The following is a 21,261-nucleotide window of genomic DNA, read 5'->3' as shown; positions in this document are numbered from 1 at the left end:
GGGAAGGGGAGAGGTCAGTGCCCTGGGCAGGGGGATCCCCCGCTCCCACACTGCAAAACAGCACACCCCCACCTCACCACCAGCAACCGAGATGGAGGGGACAGCTCAGTGCACGGGGGGGGGGGGGGTCCCTGATACGCCCAACTACAAAATAGCAACCCCCTCCCCCCTGTCTGCATCCCAGATGCTGAGGAGGGAGGAAGAAACCTTCCAGCTGCACCTCAGCGGCTCCCAGCTTCCCTCCCCCTGAAAACATCCCTCTTTCCAAACCTGCTCCCCAAACTCCCCCCTACGCACGCTCTCCATGCAGGCTCTGTCAGGAAGGCCAATTAGACAGGGCCTTGTGTCCTGGGGATGCACTGAAGGGCCATGGTCAGGAGGGGAATGGAAAGATACAGTTTGGGGGGGAGGCAATGCCCCTTCACATTCCCCCCCATCTTCACCCCTGCCAGTGGACCAGCCAGGGCTACGTCATGGCCCATCTTTGGGCTACAGCCCACGATTTGGAAGCCCTGCCCGAGGGTGAACTCCATCAGGCCCAGCTGACTTGAATCCATGGCGTTATTCTTTAGCCTGTTCTTTCCCTGTTCGGGGGGGGTGTGGGGGGGGTGCTCCTGCCCCTGGCTGTTAGCATTAATGGTGTTCAGCATCTGGTCACAATGAACTTTGATTGAAGTGACTGAAGCCTGCACTGGGCAGTACAGCATGGGGAGAAGGTGACCAGCCCTCTGTGGAGAAAGAAGTGGTTCGGGACTATTTAGGAAAACTGGACGTGCACAAGTCCATGGGGCCGGATGCGCTGCATACGAGGGTGCTAAAGGAGTTGGCGGGTGAGATTGCAGAGCCATTAGCCATTATTTTTGAAAACTCATGGCGATCGGGGGAGGTCCCAGATGACTGGAAAAAGGCTAATGTAGTGCCCATCTTTAAAAAAGGGAAGAAGGAGGATCCGGGGAACTACAGGCCAGTCAGCCTCACCTCAGTCCCTGGAAAAATTATGGAGCAGGTCCTCAAGGAATCAATTATGAAACATTTAGAGGAAAGGAAAGTGATCAGGAACAGTCAGCATGGATTCACGAAGGGGAAGTCGTGCCTGACTAACCTAATTGCCTTCTATGATGAGATAACTGGCTCTGTGGATGAGGGGAAAGCAGTGGATGTGTTATTTCTTGACTTTAGCAAAGCTTTTGATACTGTCTCCCACAGTATTCTTGTCACCAAATTAAAGAAGTATGGGCTGGATGAATGGACTGTAAGGTGGATAGAAAGCTGGCTAGATCGTCGGGCTCAACGGGTAGTGATCAATGGCTCCATGTCTAGTTGGCAGCCGGTTTCAAGTGGAGTGCCCCAAGGGTCGGTCCTGGGGCCGGTTTTGTTTAATATCTTTATTAATGATCTGGAGGATGGTGTGGACTGCACTCTCAGCAAGTTTGCAGATGACACTAAACTAGGAGGCGTGGTAGATACACTAGAGGGTAGGGATCGGATACAGAGGGACCTAGACAAATTAGAGGATTGGGCAGAAAAAAACCTGATGAGGTTCAACAAGGACAAGTGCAGAGTCCTGCACTTAGGACGGAAGAATCCCATGCACTGCTACAGACTAGGGACCGAATGGCTAGGTAGCAGTTCTGCTGAAAAGGACCTAGGGGTCACAGTGGACGAGAAGCTGGATATGAGTCAACAGTGTGCTCTTGTTGCCAAGAAGGCTAACGGCATTTTGGGCTGTATAAGTAGGGGCATTGCCAGCAGATCGAGGAACGTGATCGTTCCCCTTTATTCGACATTGGTGAGGCCTCATCTGGAATACTGTGTCCAGTTTTGGGCCCCACACTACAAGAAGGATGTGGAAAAATTGGAAAGAGTCCAGCGGAGGGCAACAAAAATGATTAGGGGTCTGGAGCACATGACTTATGAGGAGAGGCTGAGAGAACTGGGATTGTTTAGTCTCCAGAAGAGAAGAATGAGGGGGGATTTGATAGCAGCCTTCAACTACCTGAAGGGGGGTTCCAAAGAGGATGGAGCTCGGCTGTTCTCAGTGGTGGCAGATGACAGAACAAGGAGCAATGGTCTCAAGTTGTGGTGGGGGAGGTCCAGGTTGGATATCAGGAAAAACTATTTCACTAGGAGGGTGGTGAAACACTGGAATGCGTTACCTAGGGAGGTGGTGGAGTCTCCTTCCTTGGAGGTTTTTAAGGCCCGGCTTGACAAAGCCCTGGCTGGGATGATTTAGCTGGGAATTGGTCCTGCTTTGAGCAGGGGGTTGGACTAGATGACCTCTTGAGGTCCCTTCCAACTCTGATATTCTATGATTCTATGATTCTATGATTCTATGAAGCCAAACAGGCAGGAAATGTTCAGAGATGCTCAGAGGACGTCAGCCTGACAGATAAATACACTGCTAGGAGCTGGATTATACCATGTTATGGGTGGAGTTAAAATCTCATTGACACAGCTGTGAGGATGCACTCTTCATTTAAGACAGCTGGAAGCAACAGGTAAGGGGGCCTCGTGTAGAACAAGCCATGATGGCGTGTGCCCAGAAACTAGCCCCAGGTGGGCAGAGGATGCCACCGAGTATCGTTCTGAGCTGGTGCGTGTGTGACAGAGACAAGCCGGGCAGTGCAGCCAGGACACGGAGGCAGAGCAGGAAAGCCGAGCAGAGCCTGTCAGCATGGTGTGATCTTGGGAGGAGCATAGAGAGCTTTTGGGCCAGGTGCTGGCTAAAGAGGCTTGGAGCTGAGAGCAGGGAGGCTAATCCCTGCTGTTGGTTCCTGCTGTGTTTGGAGAAGCAGGACTCTGTATGTTCCTTGTAAATAAACAAGACATCAAAAGATTACCAGACTCCATTGCCAATTTCTGCTCCCCACTGGAACATCCCCAGGGCCCCAAACTTTGACTAGCCCCTTGGGTTGAAGAGGGACACCAATATCTTTATTGTGTGGTTTCGTTGCACGTCTATCTAATCTCAGTGGTTTATCAGCAACTAATTACTGTTGCAATGTTTTCTCATGTAATAACCATATTTATTAAAAACACAGAGGGCAGGTTTTTGAACCCAAACTCACCACTGCTAATACATGCAGGATTCAGATGTAAAGTCCTGGCTTTGAGTCATCCCCCATTTAAATGCTCAATGACAGTTGCTAGAAATCCAGTGTCATGATTCATTGATCACTAATGCCGAGGGGCAGTGGCAGGGCTGGGAAAAGCAGAGGCTAATGTGGGTCTAAAGTCGTAGTGAGTAACATGGCTTCCAGCGAGGCAGAGTGGAAGCGGGGCTCCAGTTATACACACCAATCACACTCTTCGTGTCATTCGAACGCACCGGCGGGGTCGGCTCTCAGCGTTTATTCCAGGGGATTTACCGTGCAGAAGCCAACAGGGAAGGGGGTGAGCAGAGTGGAAGCATTGCAGGGACTGCGCTGATTAGGTGGGGGATGGCGCGCCGTGTCTGATCTAATATTGTCTCCCCTTCTCAGCGGCGCCGGCTCCCAAGGAGGATGGGCTCCTCCTGCCGGACCCAGCACACGTCTGTTGGCTTAACCAGGATGAGGGAAGACTTGCACTCCCCACTCTTACAGAACCCTGCCCAGTAGATGTAGCCTTTCCCATTGAGCAGGACGTTCTGACACTTGTCGTACCACCAGCCTCCATAGCTACTTGCGCAATTCCCACTGGTCTGGTCCTGATCCTTGTCAGTCGTGCTGAACTTCATGTTGTCGTGTATGCCCCCCAGGCCGGAGTGGTAGGTGGTGAGATAGTCCTCACCGTCCCCAGAGTACCTGCCCAGCCTCAGCGGGTACCCGCTGGGCTCACCCTCGACACTGAAGATGTCGTACTCTGTGTAGCGGGTGTTGTTGGATTTGTCCTCCACCACAAAGCGGACCTTGTAGATGTTCTGCCGCGTGAGCAGGGACAGGTACTCGTTGCCCAGCCAGTAATCCTGCTGCACGTTCCCAAAGCCGTACTTGTAGGTGCTCCAGGACTCCTTCCAGGTGATCTCTGTGTTGTAAGAATTTCTCTGGACAACGGTCCAGCCTTTGCCTTCGGTGTCCATGTCACACCACACCACTCGAGGGGGAGAGCCTGCCGGCTGGATGACATGGACCCCACTGGGACTGTCCCTGGGAATGTTGCTGCAGTCTTTGGGGAACCCTGAAATGCCACGAACATCAGGTTAAGGGGGCAGATGGGGAGGCGGGGAGAGAGAGCGCTAGCTAGCTCGCTCAAATCAGCCTGGGGTAACTGGAGGCTGGGTTTTTAGAGGCAGGTCCTGTGTATTTCACAATACTACAGCCACAGAATCCGCCCCGGCCATTCCTGGCCACAGAATCCGGCTCCAGATCTTACACTTTCATTTTACCAATAAAATAAAATAAGAATAGTTTCTTGCTCTGCTGGTTTTGAAGAAACCTTGAAGAGATGAATCAAGTGTAAACCAAGGCTCTGTATCCTTCCTGAGTCCGTACTGCTGAAGAAATCGTTTGGGGAGGGTGGGGGAGACACTGCCAGATCCATCTCAGCGAATGTCAATTATGAAACCCCTCAGTGACAATTTAAATGGGAGTTTTCAAAGAGCCTAAGGGAGTTTGACACCCGACTGTGATTGGAATTCAGTGGGATTTAGGCACCTAACTCCCTGTGGCGCCTTTGAAAATTCCAGACATCCTATCGAGGGGCTTGTCTTTGGGGTGGAAATTGTCCCAAACTATCCTGGTAGAATGATAGCATTGTGGTTATACTGCCCCTCCCCTCCCCAGGGTCCTCCCTCGAGCCTGAGCCCCCCAGCTCCCCTACCCCCCAGACAATCCCCCTGTGTGCCCCTCCCCCATAGCTGAGCCGAGGGGGAGGAGCTGCTGAGCACTGCGGGGGCAGGGGCTCAGGGCCACCTCTGGAGCTGGTTCGGCCCCTGGCCTGCCTGGGCAAGCCCCTGAGCAGCTCCCAGAGCCACTGGAGGTGTGGGGAGAAGGGAATGAAACCCCCTGACAAGGAGGAACTGGCTCTCCCTGCTGCCTGGACTCTGGGGGCAAGGCTTCTAGGCATGAGCGAGAGATCCCCAGCTGTTAGCCGGGGCTAGCCCTAGTATAGGAGTTGGTGAGATGGAAGGATAGAACTCCCAGCCAATTTGGGGGGGGTGCCTGGTTCCCAAACGCTGCCCTGCGGTTGGCACCAGCGCTCTTCAGTCACTGCCGGGGGCTTGGCAGCCGTTACCGGAGAAAGGGATAACGAAGCTGTGTAAACCAAACAGCCAGTCGAGCAGCACCTCCCCCACCCTGGCTGGCCCATTCCCAGGCGCTGGAGGCCTGCGAATGGGAGTAGTGGGCTCACTAGTGCAGGCCGGCCTTGCGATCCCTTCGGAGAACTCAGCGTTCCTTGGGGCCCAGCGCTGGCGGGGGGGCTGGAAGGTGCATTCAGTGGATAAGTGGATCTAGGGGTGACCCCGGCATGGGGGAGAGGAGCAGAATCAGGCCCACGATGCCCTGATCTCGGATATGGCAGATGATAGAAGCTCTCCGACGGGTTCTCTACTCACCCCTCTCGACCTTCTTGTGGGCCAGGGCCCCGTTGCCCTGCACGGGGGCTACGCAAAGGAGCGCCATCATGGACAGCGCAGACAGAAGCAGGAGAGAGCTGGACTGGAACCCTGCAGGGGACAGAAACCGCTGGACATGAGACCAGGAGAGAGTTTTACAAGTGCCTAAATCCCACTAGAAGTCACTGGGATTTAGGCACTTAAGTGACTTAGCCACTCTTGAAAATGTTACCCTTAGACGCTAAGGCCAGAGTTTTCAGAGGGCTCAACTACTGGGCCAGATTTTCAGAAGAGCTCAGCTCCCAGGTAGGCACCGCAGGACATGGCTGGATGTTCAAAGGGGCTCAGCATGGGGGCGGGGGGCAAGTCTCTGGAGACGGGGTGAAGTCCACCATTCACCTCTCCCCCGGCCCGGCCACTGTCTCCGTCTCTGCAGCCGGCCCGATTAGCACACAGCTGGGACCCAGCTGCATGGTAAAAACCATCAAAGATTGCGGCTCCGATGTCCTGGCTCCCGTGTCCCGGGCGGGTCAGGGCCGGCTGGAGCGCTCCCTGTGGTGGGGAAGGAGCTGCCTCCTCTCTCCCCGCGCTGCACCGCTGCAAGGGGAGTGCTGCTCGGAGCAACCCCCTCTGTCCCAGCTCCCCCTGTCCACAGTCACTACCACCAGCCGGAGGGCAGTGCCCGCTCACCCACACAGAGACAGCAGCTGGGCAGCCTCCGGCAGGGCTCTGCCCCCCTCAGATGAGCTCCAGGTGAGAGGGGCCCAGGGCACAGAGCTGCTGTGTGCCCCATGCCAGGCATGCTGCCCCCTGCACTGCAGCCCAGCAGCCCAGAGGGGGACACGCTGCTGACACTGCAGCTGTTCTGTGGGCCCAGCTCAGGCCAGGCTTAAAGTGGGCAGAGTCGCCAGGGGCCACAGTCGTGGCCAAAAAGAGTTCAAAATGGAGCCGGGTCGCTGAGGGGTGCACTGTAAGCGCTGCCCTACAAGGGCATGGCCATTTATTTCAGCCGGGATTAACATAGACACCCCTCCCCCGCCCCACACATGCTTTTCCCAGGCCACCTTCAGCACTCAGCGCAGGGATTCACAATGACCTTGCCGGGATCAGCAGCCCAGAGCAATCCAGACTCTTGGACAGAAACCGGCTCATTCACCCCCCGCCCTCCCACCCAGGTATATCTATCCCGGCCCTGGTATTACATCTTGTGTAGCTACAGCCCACAGAACGCAGAGCACGGCATATGCAGCCCCCAATGGGAAATAGGTTGAGAACCCTACAGCAGAGGCTCACGTGTGAAGCTCCAGAGGTCCCAAGTTTGATTATAGCTGCTGCCGGCCCATGACAGTTGCAAAATGGCGGCTTTTTGTGGGCTGAGGCGGGGTGGGGCGGGGTGGGGCGGGGTGGGGCGGGGCGGGGCGGGCCGGGCCGGGCAGGGTGTGTGTGTGTGTGTCAAACCAGAACAGGCTAAAGCCGCACTGGAGTCCGGCACCGTGCTTTCTGTCAGCCATCATTGTATTCATGTGGTGTTGCAAAGTTAGAAAGTCCACAACTAACCCCACAAGTGACCTATACTTCTGTTAGTCTTAAAGGTGCCACAGGACCCTCTGTTACTTTTTACAGATTCAGACTAACAGGGCTACCCCTCTGATACTTCCCACAAGTGACCGTGATACAAACATGCAAATGAATTAAAGAGAGAGAGAGAGAACACCGTGTAAACGACACACCGAAACACACTGCTGCAATGGAAACACTTTGCCCAGACATGATCCCCAGACAGATTTCATTGGAAACACCTTCTTTTTGGAGCTGCCTGGACCCCAAATTCTTCATACAATGTCACAGCTCAAGTAACTGTGACACGCTGCCAGCAATCTCAGGTATCTTTGTGAGAGGGAGGAGAGAGGCGTAACCCCATGGCAGGCAAAGGGTTAACGCTTTAAAGGAGAAGGATTTCAGTGAGTCTGACAAGCCAGAACTATAATGTTTGGAACTGAAGTGAAATAACAATCTGGAGTCACTCATCCTTGAAAACACGCCTCCCCTTCTCCTGACGCCCCAGAGGAGAGGGGACGCTGCCAGCTAGCAGCCGTTCACATACTGTAATAGTCTAAGACACAGAGGGCCTGAGTTCGACCTGTGACCTTGGAAAACTCATTACACTGCACCATACCTCAGTTTCCCCATTTTTAAAACATGGTTTATGCTAGTTCCTTTGTGTTCTAAAGTACTTTGGCCCCAATGCCCAAAGGTACCTGGGGCAGGGCGGGAGGATTCCTGCCTAGGGTCCAGCAGAGCGCTGGGCAGGGGATCCCTGCCAGGCTCCTGGTACCCCATGGCCCCGGGGGCACTCTTTACCCACCAGGAGGCACTGCCAGACTCCTAGCTAGCCAGGCTCATGCTGCAGCATGCACTTGCTGGGGGAAATGCTGCTCCGTTTCAAAGGAAAAGCAGCATAGAATCATAGAATCATAGAATATCAGAGTTGGAAGGGACCTCAAGAGGTCATCTAGTCCAACCCCCTGCTCAAAGCAGGACCAATTCCCAGCTAAATCATCCCAGCCAGGGCTTTGTCAAGCCGGGCCTTAAAAACCTCCAAGGAAGGAGACTCCACCACCTCCCTAGGTAATGCATTCCAGTGTTTCACCACCCTCCTAGTGAAATAGTTTTTCCTGATATCCAACCTGGACTTCCCCCACCGCAACTTGAGACCATTGCTCCTTGTTCTGTCATCTGCCACCACTGAGAACAGCCGAGCTCCATCCTCTTTGGAACCCCCCTTCAGGTAGTTGAAGGCTGCTATCAAATCCCCCCTCATTCTTCTCTTCTGGAGACTAAACAATCCCAGTTCTCTCAGCCTCTCCTCATAAGTCATATGCTCCAGACCCCTAATCATTTTTGTTGCCCTCCGCTGGACTCTTTCCAATTTTTCCACATCCTTCTTGTAGTGTGGGGCCCAAAACTGGACACAGTATTCCAGGTGAGGCCTCACCAATGTCGAATAAAGGGGAACGATCACGTTCCTCGATCTGCTGGCAATGCCCCTACTTATACAGCCCAAAATGCCGTTAGCCTTCTTGGCAACAAGAGCACACTGTTGACTCATATCCAGCTTCTCGTCCACTGTGACCCCTAGGTCCTTTTCAGCAGAACTGCTACCTAGCCATTCGGTCCCTAGTCTGTAGCAGTGCATGGGATTCTTCCGTCCTAAGTGCAGGACTCTGCACTTGTCCTTGTTGAACCTCATCAGGTTTTTTTCTGCCCAATCCTCTAATTTGTCTAGGTCCCTCTGTATCCGATCCCTACCCTCTAGTGTATCTACCACGCCTCCTAGTTTAGTGTCATCTGCAAACTTGCTGAGAGTGCAGTCCACACCATCCTCCAGATCATTAATAAAGATATTAAACAAAACCGGCCCCAGGACCGACCCTTGGGGCACTCCACTTGAAACCGGCTGCCAACTAGACATGGAGCCATTGATCACTACCCGTTGAGCCCGACGATCTAGCCAGCTTTCTATCCACCTTACAGTCCATTCATCCAGCCCATACTTCTTCAACTTGGTGGCAAGAATACTGTGGGAGACAGTATCAAAAGCTTTGCTAAAGTCAAGAAATAACACATCCACTGCTTTCCCCTCATCCACAGAGCCAGTTATCTCATCATAGAAGGCAATTAGGTTAGTCAGGCACGACTTCCCCTTCGTGAACCCATGCTGACTGTTCCTGATCACTTTCCTTTCCTCTAAATGTTTCATAATTGATTCCTTGAGGACCTGCTCCATAATTTTTCCAGGGACTGAGGTGAGGCTGACTGGCCTGTAGTTCCCCGGATCCTCCTTCTTCCCTTTTTTAAAGATGGGCACTGTACCTCACTGCGCCCCCATCCCTTGTGCCTCGGCCAGGCAGGGTCAGGAAAGCAGAGAATGCACCAGGGCTCCCCTCCCCCTTGTGCACCTGCCCGGGCTGAGGGGCGGTTCCAGGTCCAGGGTCACAAACATATCCTGGCTGTTGGGGAAAGCGGTTTCTCCGCTACCTTGCGGCTGTGAGCTATCTACATTTTCTCCATCCTCATCTTCCTCGTACCCCGAACCCACTTCCCTGTGTGTTTCTCCATTGACGGAGTCATAGCACACAGTTGGCGTAGTGGTGGCTGCACCCCCTAGCATGGCATGCAGCTCCGCGTAGAAGCAGCATGTTTGCGGCTCTGCCCCGGACCTTCCGTTTGCTTCTCTGGCTTTGTGGTAGGCTTGCCTTAGCTCCTTAATTTTCACGCGGCACTGCTGTACGTCCCTGTTATGGCCTCGGTCCTTCATGGCCTTGGAGACCTTTTCTAATATTTTGCCATTTCGTTTACTGCTTCGGAGTTCAGCTAGCACTGATTCATCTCCCCATATGGCGAGCAGATCCCGTACCTCCCGTTCGGTCCATGCTGGAGCTCTTTTGCGATCCTGGGACTCCATCACGGTTATCTGTGCTGATGAGCTCTGCGTGGTTACCTGTGCTCTCCACGCTGGGCAAACAGGAAATGAAATTCAAACGTTCGTGGGGCTTTTCCTGTCTACCTGGCCAGTGCATCTGAGTTGAGAGTGCTGTCCAGAGCAGTCACAATGAAGCACTGTGGGATAGCTCCCGGAGGCCAATAACGTCGAATTCCGTCCACACTACCCCAATTCCGACCCCCTAAGGCCGATTTTATCGCTAATCCCCTCGTCGGAGGTAGAGTAAAGAAACCGGCTTAAAGGGCCCTTTAAGTCGAAAGAAAGGGCTTCGTCGTGTGAACGTGTCCAGGCTTAATTCAATTTAACGCGGCTAAAGTCGACCTAAACTCGTAGTGGAGACCAGGCCTGAGAGGAGTGCAGGCTGCCCCTCTCTATGAGGTAGTTACTGCTTCTGTCTGGGCACGTTCCTTCCTGTGCCGGGGCACTCAGGGCACATGGTGTCTCACAGGGGCCACATAGCATGCCCTGCCACTGCACCTCCCCCACGTGCCCACACCACCTGGGGCTCTGGTGCCCACCACGAGGCTCTGGCCCTACATCTCCAGGCTGTGTGAAATACTGGGCATTTCAATAAAACTCACCCATCCCGACGCTGCAGCTTAGCGGGCGAGTTAGCAAAACTGAAGCGTCCCCCACTTCCACATCAGAAACCAGAGCCGGGGCTCCATGCCTTTATGGGGAAAGCGCCACTCCACACCCAGCTTAACTTGCTTTCTCAACCGCTGGCCTCAAGCCTGGCCTGTGGGCAGGGAGGGAGCCCCCTCCGGAACGTCTGCCCAGCCTTTATTTACCTCAGATACCAGATTTCTTAGGCTCCCTCCCTCCTCCCCGAGAACGCCAACGTTTCTGAAGCCGGGCAGGTGTGAGCCAGGGATTTAATTTCTCAGTGGGACTCTGCGGCATTACCGTACCATCGGCCTTCCAGACGAAGGACGCACTAAATGGAGAGGATCAAGCCAGAGGAGATGGCAGGAATGGGGGTTGTGCAGAACGTGATGGGGGTGTAACACTTGTGCCAGGTGGTATTGGCAGTGACAAGGACTAGAATCAGGATCTCGGGGTTCCCCTTAGCATTGGCAAAGCAGATCCAGCTGGAGCGCCTGTCACGGAGTATTGGGGGACTCAGGGCCCTGCACCCCCGGCTTCCTGCGATTCACCATGACTCTCAGCCAGCCAGAAAAGCAGAAGGTTTATTTGGATGACAGGAATACAGTCCAAGACAGGTCTTGCAGGCACAGACAACAGGGCCCCCGTCAGTTAGATCCATCTGGGGGTCCCAGGGCATCCCAGCCCCCCTTGGGCAGGGCCAGCTTTAGCAAGAGCGGGGCCCGATTCCTGGGGGCGGGGCTTGCTGCAAGCCCCGCCTCCAGGACCCAAGCCGCGCCGCGCCGCGGGGGGGCCGGGGCCGGGGGGACCCGAGCCGCGCCGCGGGAGCCGCGCCGGGGGGGGGGGAATCCCAGCCGCGCCGCGGAAGCCGCGCCGGGGGTGGGGGGGTGGGGGGACCCGAGCCGCGCCGCGCCGCCGGGGGGCCGGGGGGACCCGAGCCGCGCCGCCGGGGGGACAGGGGGCCGGGGGGACCCGAGCCGCGCCGCGCCGCTGGGGGGCCGGGGGGACCTGCGCCGCCGGGGGGCCGGGGGGACCCGCGCCGCGGGAGCCGCGCCGGGGGGGGGTATCCGAGCCGAGCCGCGCCGCATCGCGCCGCCGGGGGGACCCGCGCCGCGCCGCCGGAGGGCCGGGGGGACCCGAGCCGTGCCGCGGGAGCCGCGCCAGGGGGAGCGGGGGGGGAATCCCAGCCGCGCCGCGGAAGCTGCCGCGGGGGCCGCGCCGGGGGGGGGGATCCCAGCCACGCCGCGCCGCGGGGGGGACGAGGAGCCCCGAGCCGCGGGGACTGGGCCGGGCTGGAGCCAAGCTGGGCCAGAGCCGCTGGGGCCTGCGGGATGGGCGCGCCTCCCCGGAGCCCTTCTCCCGCCCCCACCCCAGCTTACCTCGTGCTGCTGGCCCGCCCCTGCTTTGTCTCAGACTTCCCGCGAATCTCTGATTCGCGGGAAGCAGGGGAGGGGGCGAGGCGTTCAGGGGAGGGGAGGAGGGGCCGGGGAAGTGAGCTGGGGGCGGGGCAGGGTTGATAGCTGCAGCGCGGGGCCCTCTTGGCGCGGGGCCCAATTCAGCCGAATCGGCTGAATCGGCCTAAAGCCGGCCCTGCCCTTGGGAGGTCAGAGCAATCTCTGCCTCCCAGCCATCTCACCACCCAGCTTCCAAGACTCTGCCTTCAGCGACCCCTCCCACAGCCTTTGTTCAGTTTCCCGGGCCAAGGTGTCACCTGGCCTCCAACCCCTTCCTGGGTTCTCATGTTACATGCTCAGGTATTCTCCTCCGGGCAGTCTACCATCCCCCAATGCAGACTATCCTAGCCACACTCCCCTGTCAGCATTCACAGACCACAGTAAGAACAGTCCCAGTTTGTCACAGCGCCCCTCCCAGAAATCTGGGAAACCGACCAACATGCCCCTAACAGGCAGCTGTTCCCCCGTCGCGAGCACTGAGTCTGAGTCTAACACATGAGAACTTTTATTTAGAGGAGAAAGAAACGCAGCATGAACTGGGGAAACCACCACAAGAGTGACTCAGCAGTATGTGAACTGTGAGTGAAACGCCCGCTCTACAGTCCATTGGGCAGCAGCCCCTTGCCTCAGTTTCCCAGCTTGGGGTGAGAGAGTCCAATTGACGAATGTCCCTTTGGCACACCCCTCCCATTTTCCCTCTGCTATCCCCTCACCTGGTTTACGGTCCCAGCTCAGCAGAGTTTGAGAGTTCAGGGGGTGTTCGGGGGGGGGGGGTTCGCCTCCTGCCCCAGGGAGAGAAGGGGTGGGCCAGGGATGCCTCAGCCTCTGCTCTGCACCGCTGCTGCTCCATGCTGCCGTCTCTGCCTGGAGCTGCGATGCCATGCTGTGAGGGGCCTCCAGCCCAGAGTGAGTCCAGCTCTTAGTGACTTCCCTGGTGTCACGGACTCACAGATCGTGCCCACTCTTGGCCCCGCGCGGTCCGTGGGGGGTGCCCCTTTCAGTGAGACAGCCCTTCTCGGTGGTCCACTCTCTCTGGGGGTCAAGCCCCTCCACCTCCTGGAGCCGCACCTCTCTGAGCCTTAGCACGTCTGTCTCTGCCGTGGGCCCCCTCAGGGAGTCCACTCGCTCTCGACCCCCAAGGCCTCCACCCCCGAAGGGGTTGATGCCACCCTGTTCTCTAGACCGGAGCGACTCTCAGCCAGCATGAAACAGGAGGGTTTATTGAGAGTTGAACACAGCACAGGAAACTCTCAGGGCCTCAGGCCTGGCCTCCCTCAGCCCAGCACATCCCTCTGCATCCGGGTGGGATCTGCCTGCTTCCCCTATCCAGCCCAGAGCCCCCTGCTCCCAGCTGGGCATCTGAGAGCACCGGCCCCAGGCCCCGCCTCTGTCCATTGTCTTCTCTCCAGGTAAACAGGGTTGTAAACCGGGGCCTCCTCTCCCCTCTTCTGTCCTCTGGCTGGAACCAGCTGGTTAGGTCACTGGGTCCTCATTCTGCAGCCCATTGTCCGCCCACTGGCCAGAACTGGCTGCGTCTCCTCAGCTGGGCCTCCGGGTCACCAGTTCGCCAGGTCGACGGGGTATCCATCCTCCCAGCCATCGGCTGGGTCCCCAAGTCCTCTCTCTGGTCCTCTGCAAAACAAACTCCCTCTCCCCTCACCTCGTTAAACCAGTAACACCCAGGGAAACTGAGTCCCACCCCCTCCACATGCAAACCATTGAAACTCCACAAAGAACAAGAAAACCCCCCACTTCGTCACACCTGGCTAGGGGGAACCTCGCTGCTGCTCCCCCCTGTACTGTCTTTCACCACAGCACCGGCTCTATGGTGCCCAGGCAAACCGGCTTCAGTGTTTTCAGCTCTAGGGATCACTGAGAAGAAACCAGGACTTCCAGCTGAGTCCAGTCAGCTCTGTCTTTAAGCACTGGGCAGACCCAACGTTTTGTAGGCGCCTTTCACCAAACCCACACACCCGGTGGGAACCCCTCTCCCCACCCGCCTCGGACTTTCAGTTCCATCTGGTATCACTAACCCCTGCTTAGCACATGGGGTTACAGAGACTGAACCCCCGCTCCCGCCATTGTCCCGACAGGTCACGGCCGGGTGAGGAGATCCCTGAGTGGGATGGGCTGGAGCGAGACTGCGCTGCTGCTGCATCTGTCCCACAGGGAAGAGGATCAAACTGGATTCATTCAGCGACTGTCAAGGCAGCTGCTCTCTGTGTCCCAGCTCTCTGGCTGGGATACAGGGGGCAGTGTTGCCAGCACAGGTGTGCTCGAGGACAGCAACAGCGGGGTTCGTTGCCCGGTGTGCTTCGCGCCAATAAAGACACCAGGGGGAGAAGCAAACAAAGTTTATTTGGGATCCCAAAGCGGTGCAAGGAGACTGGCAAGTCTCAAATCAAGCACATTAACAGGAACAGTTTTTCTTCTTTTATACATTTTGCAGTTAAGCCTCACCCTCCCCCCTTTCCCCTCTAGCCCTCCCTTTCTCCCCCCCTTCCTCCCTCTACCCCTCCCATCCCTGGTAATAGTTAAGTCATTCTTGGCAGCTATAAGCCTAGCTTGTTAGTAACTTCTTTAAACTCTTATCTTGTCCTTTTTCCCTTCAGCCAGAAACATGCAGCCTCATTATTACCGCTTGAGCAGGGGGTTGCACACAGATAACTGGTTGCTTACATATTCCAATTGCACCTGGCTTTTGAGGTTGATTAGAGTTTAAACATGGAAGGATAGAGTTTGGTTCACTTAGGCCTAGTGCAGGAAGGCTTCATTGACACTTAGTGGCCTTCCACCCTCCCGAGTTACCTAGGGTGAGGCCTAGTGACGTCAACAGCAGGAACTGGTGCATTAGAGGGAACAGCTCCACGTCCGTATAGTTCTGGAAAAGAGCACCCAGGCGGTTCACCCGCATGCACGCTTCTCGACCCTGCAACCTGCCAGCACCTGGCACACGCCATCGAAATGTGCAACAAAGGACACGAGATGGGACCTGTTTATTTTGTTGCACGTGGCACCAGTTTGCTTAGTGTGATGTGCTCCAGTCTGCTCATTTGGGGACCAGGTTTTGGGATGAGGGGGAGTTTGTGCTGTCACACAAACAACGAATGAATCTCCCACATGCAATTCATGCTGCCTCCTCCCCCTTGCCCGCACACCCCGAATGCCAGCTGCAGCCGGCCCCATAAGTCTTGCTGCCCCAACAAACTGGTAAAGCAGCTTCCAGTGGATTCTGGCTGATTCTGGCTACGCATCTGTGATGAACTGGGACTGTTCTTACTGTGGTCTTTGAATACTGGCAGGGGAGTGTGGCTGGGATAGTCTGCATTGGGGGATGGGAGACTGACCGGAGAATACCTGAGCATGTAACATGAGAACCCAGGAAGGGGTTAGAGGCCAGGTGACACCTTTGCCCGGGAAACTGAACAAAGGCTGTGGGAGGGGTCGCTGAAGGGAGAGTTTCAGGAGCTGGCTGGTGGAATGGCTGGGAGGCAGACAGGGCTCTGACCTCCCAAGGGGCTGGGGTGCCCGAGGACCCCAAGATGGACCTAACTGAGGGGGTCCTGTTTTCTGTGCCTGCGGGACCTGTCTTGAACTGTGTCCCTGTCGTCTAAATAAACCTTCTGCTTTACTGGCTGGCTGAGAGTCATGGTGAATCGCAGGAAGCCGGGGGTGCAGGGCCCTGAGTCCCCCGACACTCCGTGACAGGATCACCCCCATCAGCTGGGCGTGCTGGGCCGACCCCATGCACAACAGGGGCAGCAGCGTGGCCGCCCTCGCGCTCTGATTGTGACTCGGGATTGTGGGGGCTTCTCACCTGTCCCATGGAAACGTGGCCAAAGGCACCAATTGTCCCTTCATCAAAATGGCGCCATCTCCCACTGCTGCCAGCGGGGCTGAGGCCTGCGCGAGGGCCGCCCCGTCCCCACGCTCTGTCTGCATGTGGCAGGCAGGCTGCCCTCCTGACACTGGCTGCCACCTCCCGCTGGGCTCCAGGAGGCTGAAGCCGATCCCACAGGCAGACTGGCTGAGGCCATGGTTCAGGGCCTGGACAGCGCATGGGGACTGTGAGGGGATGTGGGGGGAAGGCTGAGCGGGTTGCAGGGGGGTGTGGGGGCAGGGATAGGGGGCAGGCTGAGGGGGACAGAGGGATATGGGCATGAGGGAGACAGAGTGTGCAGGGGGAACGCTGACAGGGGTAGTAGGTGTGGAGGGCAGGAAGAAGGCTGAGGGGGCCAGGGAGTGTGGGGGGCAGAGGGAAGGCTGAGGGGGGAATGGGGATGGGGCAGAGGGGAGGCTGAGGGGGTTGGAGGTGATCATGTGGGATATAAGAGCGGCTGAGGGAGGTGCAGGGCATGTGGGGCAGGGGGCAGAAGAATGTGGGGGAAGGTTAAGGGGGCCGGGGTGTGGGGAGCCGAGGGAGGCTGAGGGGGGTACAGGGGGATGGGGACAGGAAGGAGGCTAAGGGAGGCAGGAGGGAGGCTCAGGGAGATGTGGGGGGCAGGGGAGAGGCTAGGGTTTGTGCACAGAGGACAGTCATAGAATCATAGAATCATAGAATATCAGGGTTGGAAGGGACCTCAGGAGGTATCTAGTCCAACCCCCTGCTCAAAGCAGGACCAATTCCCAACTAAATCATCCCAGCCAGGGCTTTGTCAAGCCGGGACTTAAAAACCTCCAAGGAAGGAGACTCCACCACCTCCCTAGGTAATGCATTTCGGTAGGGCTTAGGGGCCACAAACGAGACCAGGGCCCCCTGGTGCTAGGCGCTGTCCAAACACATGATGAGAGATTGGCCCCACCCCAGAGAGCCTACAGTCTACACAGACAAAAAGTGGGTGGGGAAACAGAGGCACGGAGAAATGAAGTGACCAAAGCTAAAGAGCAGATCAGGAATAGAACCCAGGTGTCCTGACGCCCAGGCCTGTGCCCTCAACCAAACCTATATGGCTATCCTGAGGTCAGCACATCAAATGGGGACCTGAGCTAGGAACCAAATACAGGGCACGTTCCTTTTGGCTTCTTTCTGATGAATAAAGGGTAGTTGTTGTTAAAGCCCTGTGGGGTTTGATTTGCTTTTACATTAGAAATGCAGATCTTGTCCACCCTTCTTTTTTCGTGGCTGGCTCTATGGGTGACAACAGAACTACTGGGTTGATGAGGTCGGTTTATTATTATTTAACGTTTCTCTCGTGGTAGTGCTGAAAGACCATTATCAGCTGGGCCCTACTTTTGCTGGGGCTGTACAGACATATCTCAAGTGTCACTCCCGTGCTATTCTGTTCTGTGAAGGTCATTATACCACGTTCACCACCACAGTATCACAGCACCTTCCAGTGGTGCATTACGCGACATGACTAACACCCATCACATATTTGTTCCCTTGTCCTCTCCCAAGGGTGAGAAGTGTGCCGATCAAGAGGGCTTTTTAATAATACACACACACACACGTTGCTGTGTGTGTATATCAGAGAAGGCGCTGTAAAGAAATGCCTTGCATTGGAGCGGATGATGGGGCGGTTTGGGATGGTCCTTAGCGGCACCTTAGAGACTAACAGGTATATAAACAGCACATGAAAAGATGGGAGTTGTCTTACCAAGTGGGAGGTCAGTCTAATGAAGTCATCTGATGAAGTGGGTTCTAGCCCACGAAAGCTTCTGCCCAAATACATTTGTTAATCTCTAAGGTGCCACAAGGACTCCTCGTTGTTTTTGCTGATACAGACTAACATGGCTACCACACTGAAACCTGTCTCTTGTTATAGCGTCCTACTGTGCCAGAGAAGCAAAACTATCACCCACAGTCTGTGCCCCAGAGAACTTACAGTCCAAACAGGGTGACAGAGAAGTATACTAAGACGTGCACAGTACACTCAGTGTGATCACAGATTTGCATAGCTTTCTCACAAGTACCAAGGATATGAAACCTGAGTGATCAAGGGAGGAAGGAAGGGGGTTTTGGTCAGGCTGCTTGAAACAGGTGCATGGGGAGGAGGTCGGTTGTTCTGGTTGGCACCCATTTCACTCAAATGCCGAACACACAGTAGTGAGAAAAGCTCTCTTTGCTAAATATTCAGTGGTCATGCTCCTTTGGTTTGAGGGATTAGAAAACTCCCTCTGGAGCCCACCAGCAGAAACAGGGAAGCTAAGACTGGGTATGTCTAAAGTGAAAAACAAGAAAGAAACAATTAAAAAAAAAAGCCTTTTCATGCTTTCTTTATCCACCATAAAGAAGAAAAAATATAAGAGCTCAAACCCAATTGTTTAGCATGTCACCTTTAATGAGCGGAGGTGAACTTTGTTGAGATCCTAGGAACAGAGTGATGCACTGTATGATTATAGATGTGTCACGGTGTGTTTGTGTGTGAGTGCACCTTTGCTTACTCACCTATATCCACGCACATTTCAGAGGAGAGGGGAGGGGAAGGCAAAGCCGCCTCGGAAAGGTGAGCGGCGTCTGATATGGATTTTATTTGTGTGAACAGTTTGGGTGGCCGGCGCTCTCTTCCTTTCAGGCAGTATTTGCTAAATTAATGAGATGTCTCTGAGATGAATCACCGTGCAGCCTGGTGGCAGTACCTGCATTGCCGGCCGGCCTTGAACATTACTAGCGCACCTTTCACAGGAGTTTTACCTTCTAATACATCAGGGCTCGGCCGTGGATCAGTTTTGCATGCTTGTCAGGGAGGGGAACGCGCGCACACACTCATGAGAACATTGTTCCTGCCGAGGAAATCAAGGAGCCTAACGCATCTTTAAATTCATAGGGAACAACTGGGGCTGGCGGATGGGGGGATCATGGCAGCTCTCCCAGCCAGGGAGGTGGGGTGGCCTTCCTCTCCCAGCAGCCGGGGCTGGGCCGTGCTGCAACGTTCCCAACTCTCAGGCAGGGCTGGCTCTAATTTTTTTGCCGCCCCAAACAAAAAAAAAAGAGTGCCGCCCTCCATAGCACCGCCATAACACACGCCCTCAGCACCGCGACGCCATCCCACCTCCGCGGAGCGCTGCGGAGCCGAACACCCCCCCCCGCGGAGTGCCGCCAAATGCCGTGCCGTCGAACCCCCCCCACCGAGCGCCACCGAACACCCCCCCTCCCCCCACGGAGCGCCGCGCCGTGCTGCTGAACCCTCCCACCGCCACACATATCTCCCACCGAGCGCCGCGCCGCCAAACACCCCACCGCCGAGCCGTGCTGCCAAACAGCGCCCTCGCCCCCGCGGAGCGCCCCGCCGTGCCGCCACCCCCTCCACGGAGCACTGCTGCCGAATCCCACCCCCCAGTGCCCCCTACACGCCCAGCCGACAAAACAAAAACAACCCACCCCACCCCCAGCGACCAAACTCCCCCCCCCAAAAACAATCCCCACCACCCCAAGATTGGTCGCCACTTACCAGGTGCCGCCCCAAGCACGTGCTTGGTCGGCTGGTGCCTGGAGCCGGCCCTGCTTTCAGGGGCTGAGTGCGGGTCCTGGGCTTTGGGCACCAACAGGAGGAGCTGCCGTGATAGTGGGAGAAGCTCCTTTGACGCCGTGATGTTCAGGGCTGGGCCTGAGGGCAGAGCTCTGTGCGAGAGCCCCGGGGCTGAGGGCACAGACCTGCCCTGCTCTCCCCGCGTGTCTGACCCCATAGCAGAGAGGGTGCCAGGGCAGGGCACGGGGGACCTCAGCAGAGGAGAGGGCAGCGGGAGGCAGAGGAGTGTTGCTGCTGGGTGCAGACAGTACCAGGCAGTGGCTGGCAGTTCCCCTGCCTTACGGGGAGGAGAGGGGAAGTGGAGTCTCCATCGGGGCAGCCAGCAGGAGCCGGGCATTACAGGCTGACTTTTCTACCTGGGATGATCACACCCATTGGCCGGGGAGTCAAAAGCCGGATGTAAAAACATGCTCTGATTTGTTTTCTTTTTAGAAGAAGGAACCCACCAGCCTCACTGTTCCTTCTCCCCACTCTGGTGAATACTGGGTCAGCCGCACGGACAAGCCAGTCTGCTGCCTTGCTTCAGGGCTCAGTTTCTTCTTCAGCTGAGGAGAAAGGAACCATGGAACAGCAACGTAATGTCACAGTCCCGTTCCCCACCTGTCCTGTGGGGTCTTCTGGTAGGGTTACCATTCGTCCGGATACCCCGGACATGTCCGGCTTTTTTCAGTTAAAAATAGCGTCCGGGGGGAATTTGTCAATGTCCGGATTTCCCCCCATGCAGAGCGCGCGCGGCTGACAGGGCAGCCGGCCGGATCGTGCCACTCGCACAGGGCTCCGGCAGCCTGAGCCCCTCCTCCACTACCCCCTCCTCTCTCCTGCAACTTGACACCACTCCCCTCCTCTCTCTCCCCCTCCCTCCCTGCATTGGCAGATCACGGCCTCCGGCAGTCTGGAGCTCCGACCCTGCTCCCCTCCCCCGCTGTCGAGCGCGCCGCTCTGCAGCACAGTAAGGGGGCCAGGGGGTCAGAGAAGCGGCAGGGAGGTTCTGGGGGGGTAGTCAAGAGACAGGGAGCAGGGGGAGGGTTGGATGGGTCAGGAGTTCGGGGGGTGCTGTCTGGGTTTTGGGGGGTGTAAGGTTTTGGGCAGAGTACAGGTGGGGGGGTCTCAGGAGGGGGCAGTCAGGGGACAAGGAGCGGGGGCGGTGTTTGGGAGTTCTGGGGCGGGCTGTCAGGTGGCAGGGGTGGGGAGAGGGATCGGAGCAGTCAGGGGACAGGGAGCAGAGGGGTTTAGATGGGTCAGGAGTTCGGGGGGGGGCTGTCAGGGTGTGGGGGTGTGGATAAGGGTTGGGGCAGTCAGGGGACAGGTAGGGGGGTAGGGTCCTAGGGGGCCAGTTAGGATGGGGGGAAGGTCTCAGGAGGGGGCAGTCAGGGGACAAGGAGCAGGGAGGCTTAGGTAGGGGGTGGAGTCCTGGGGGGCAGTTAGGGGCAGGGGTCCCAGGAGGGGGCAGTCAGGGGACAAGGCGTGGGGGGGAGGGTTGGGGGTTCCGAGGGGGCAGGAAGTGGGAGGGAGTGGAAGGGGCAGGGGCGGGGCTAGGGCAGGACAGGGGGGGGGCTAGGGCGGGGCTCCTCCCGTCCTCTTTTTTGATTGTTGAAATATGGTAACCCTACTTCTGGCCTTTAGAGCTACTGGTCAGGGCCTCCCTCAGTCTGCGGGGGGCCACAGGGCCTGCTGGCCTCCTCGCAGCCTCTG

The 21,261-nt window shown here is 56.7% G+C and overlaps 1 protein-coding gene across 1 annotated transcript; it reads right to left on the bottom strand.

The window, feature by feature from the left end:
• Nucleotides 1–2,340: 2,340 nt before the first annotated feature.
• Nucleotides 2,341–10,733, bottom strand: LOC135976655 (fibrinogen-like protein 1-like protein). The gene is made up of 3 exons (XM_065573551.1): nucleotides 10,622–10,733; nucleotides 5,537–5,647; nucleotides 2,341–4,158 (listed from the first exon to the last, which is right to left on the bottom strand). The coding sequence occupies exons 1-3, from the start codon at nucleotides 10,623–10,625 to the stop codon at nucleotides 3,479–3,481; spliced, it is 795 nt and encodes a 264-aa protein (XP_065429623.1). The 5' UTR covers nucleotides 10,626–10,733; the 3' UTR covers nucleotides 2,341–3,478.
• Nucleotides 10,734–21,261: the final 10,528 nt, after the last annotated feature.

This window comes from Chrysemys picta, chromosome 19 (assembly GCF_011386835.1).
Source record: "Chrysemys picta bellii isolate R12L10 chromosome 19, ASM1138683v2, whole genome shotgun sequence".
NCBI lineage: Eukaryota > Metazoa > Chordata > Testudines > Emydidae > Chrysemys > Chrysemys picta.
This window is presented reverse-complemented; position numbering and strand designations above follow the sequence as displayed.

Excerpts from the sequence above, each read along its gene's own strand:
- LOC135976655 (XM_065573551.1), bottom strand. Across the intron at positions 4,159-5,536 it reads CCACAAGAAGGTCGAGAGGG|GGTTCCCCAAAGACTGCAGC; the intron begins GTGAGTAGAGAA and ends GTGGCATTTCAG.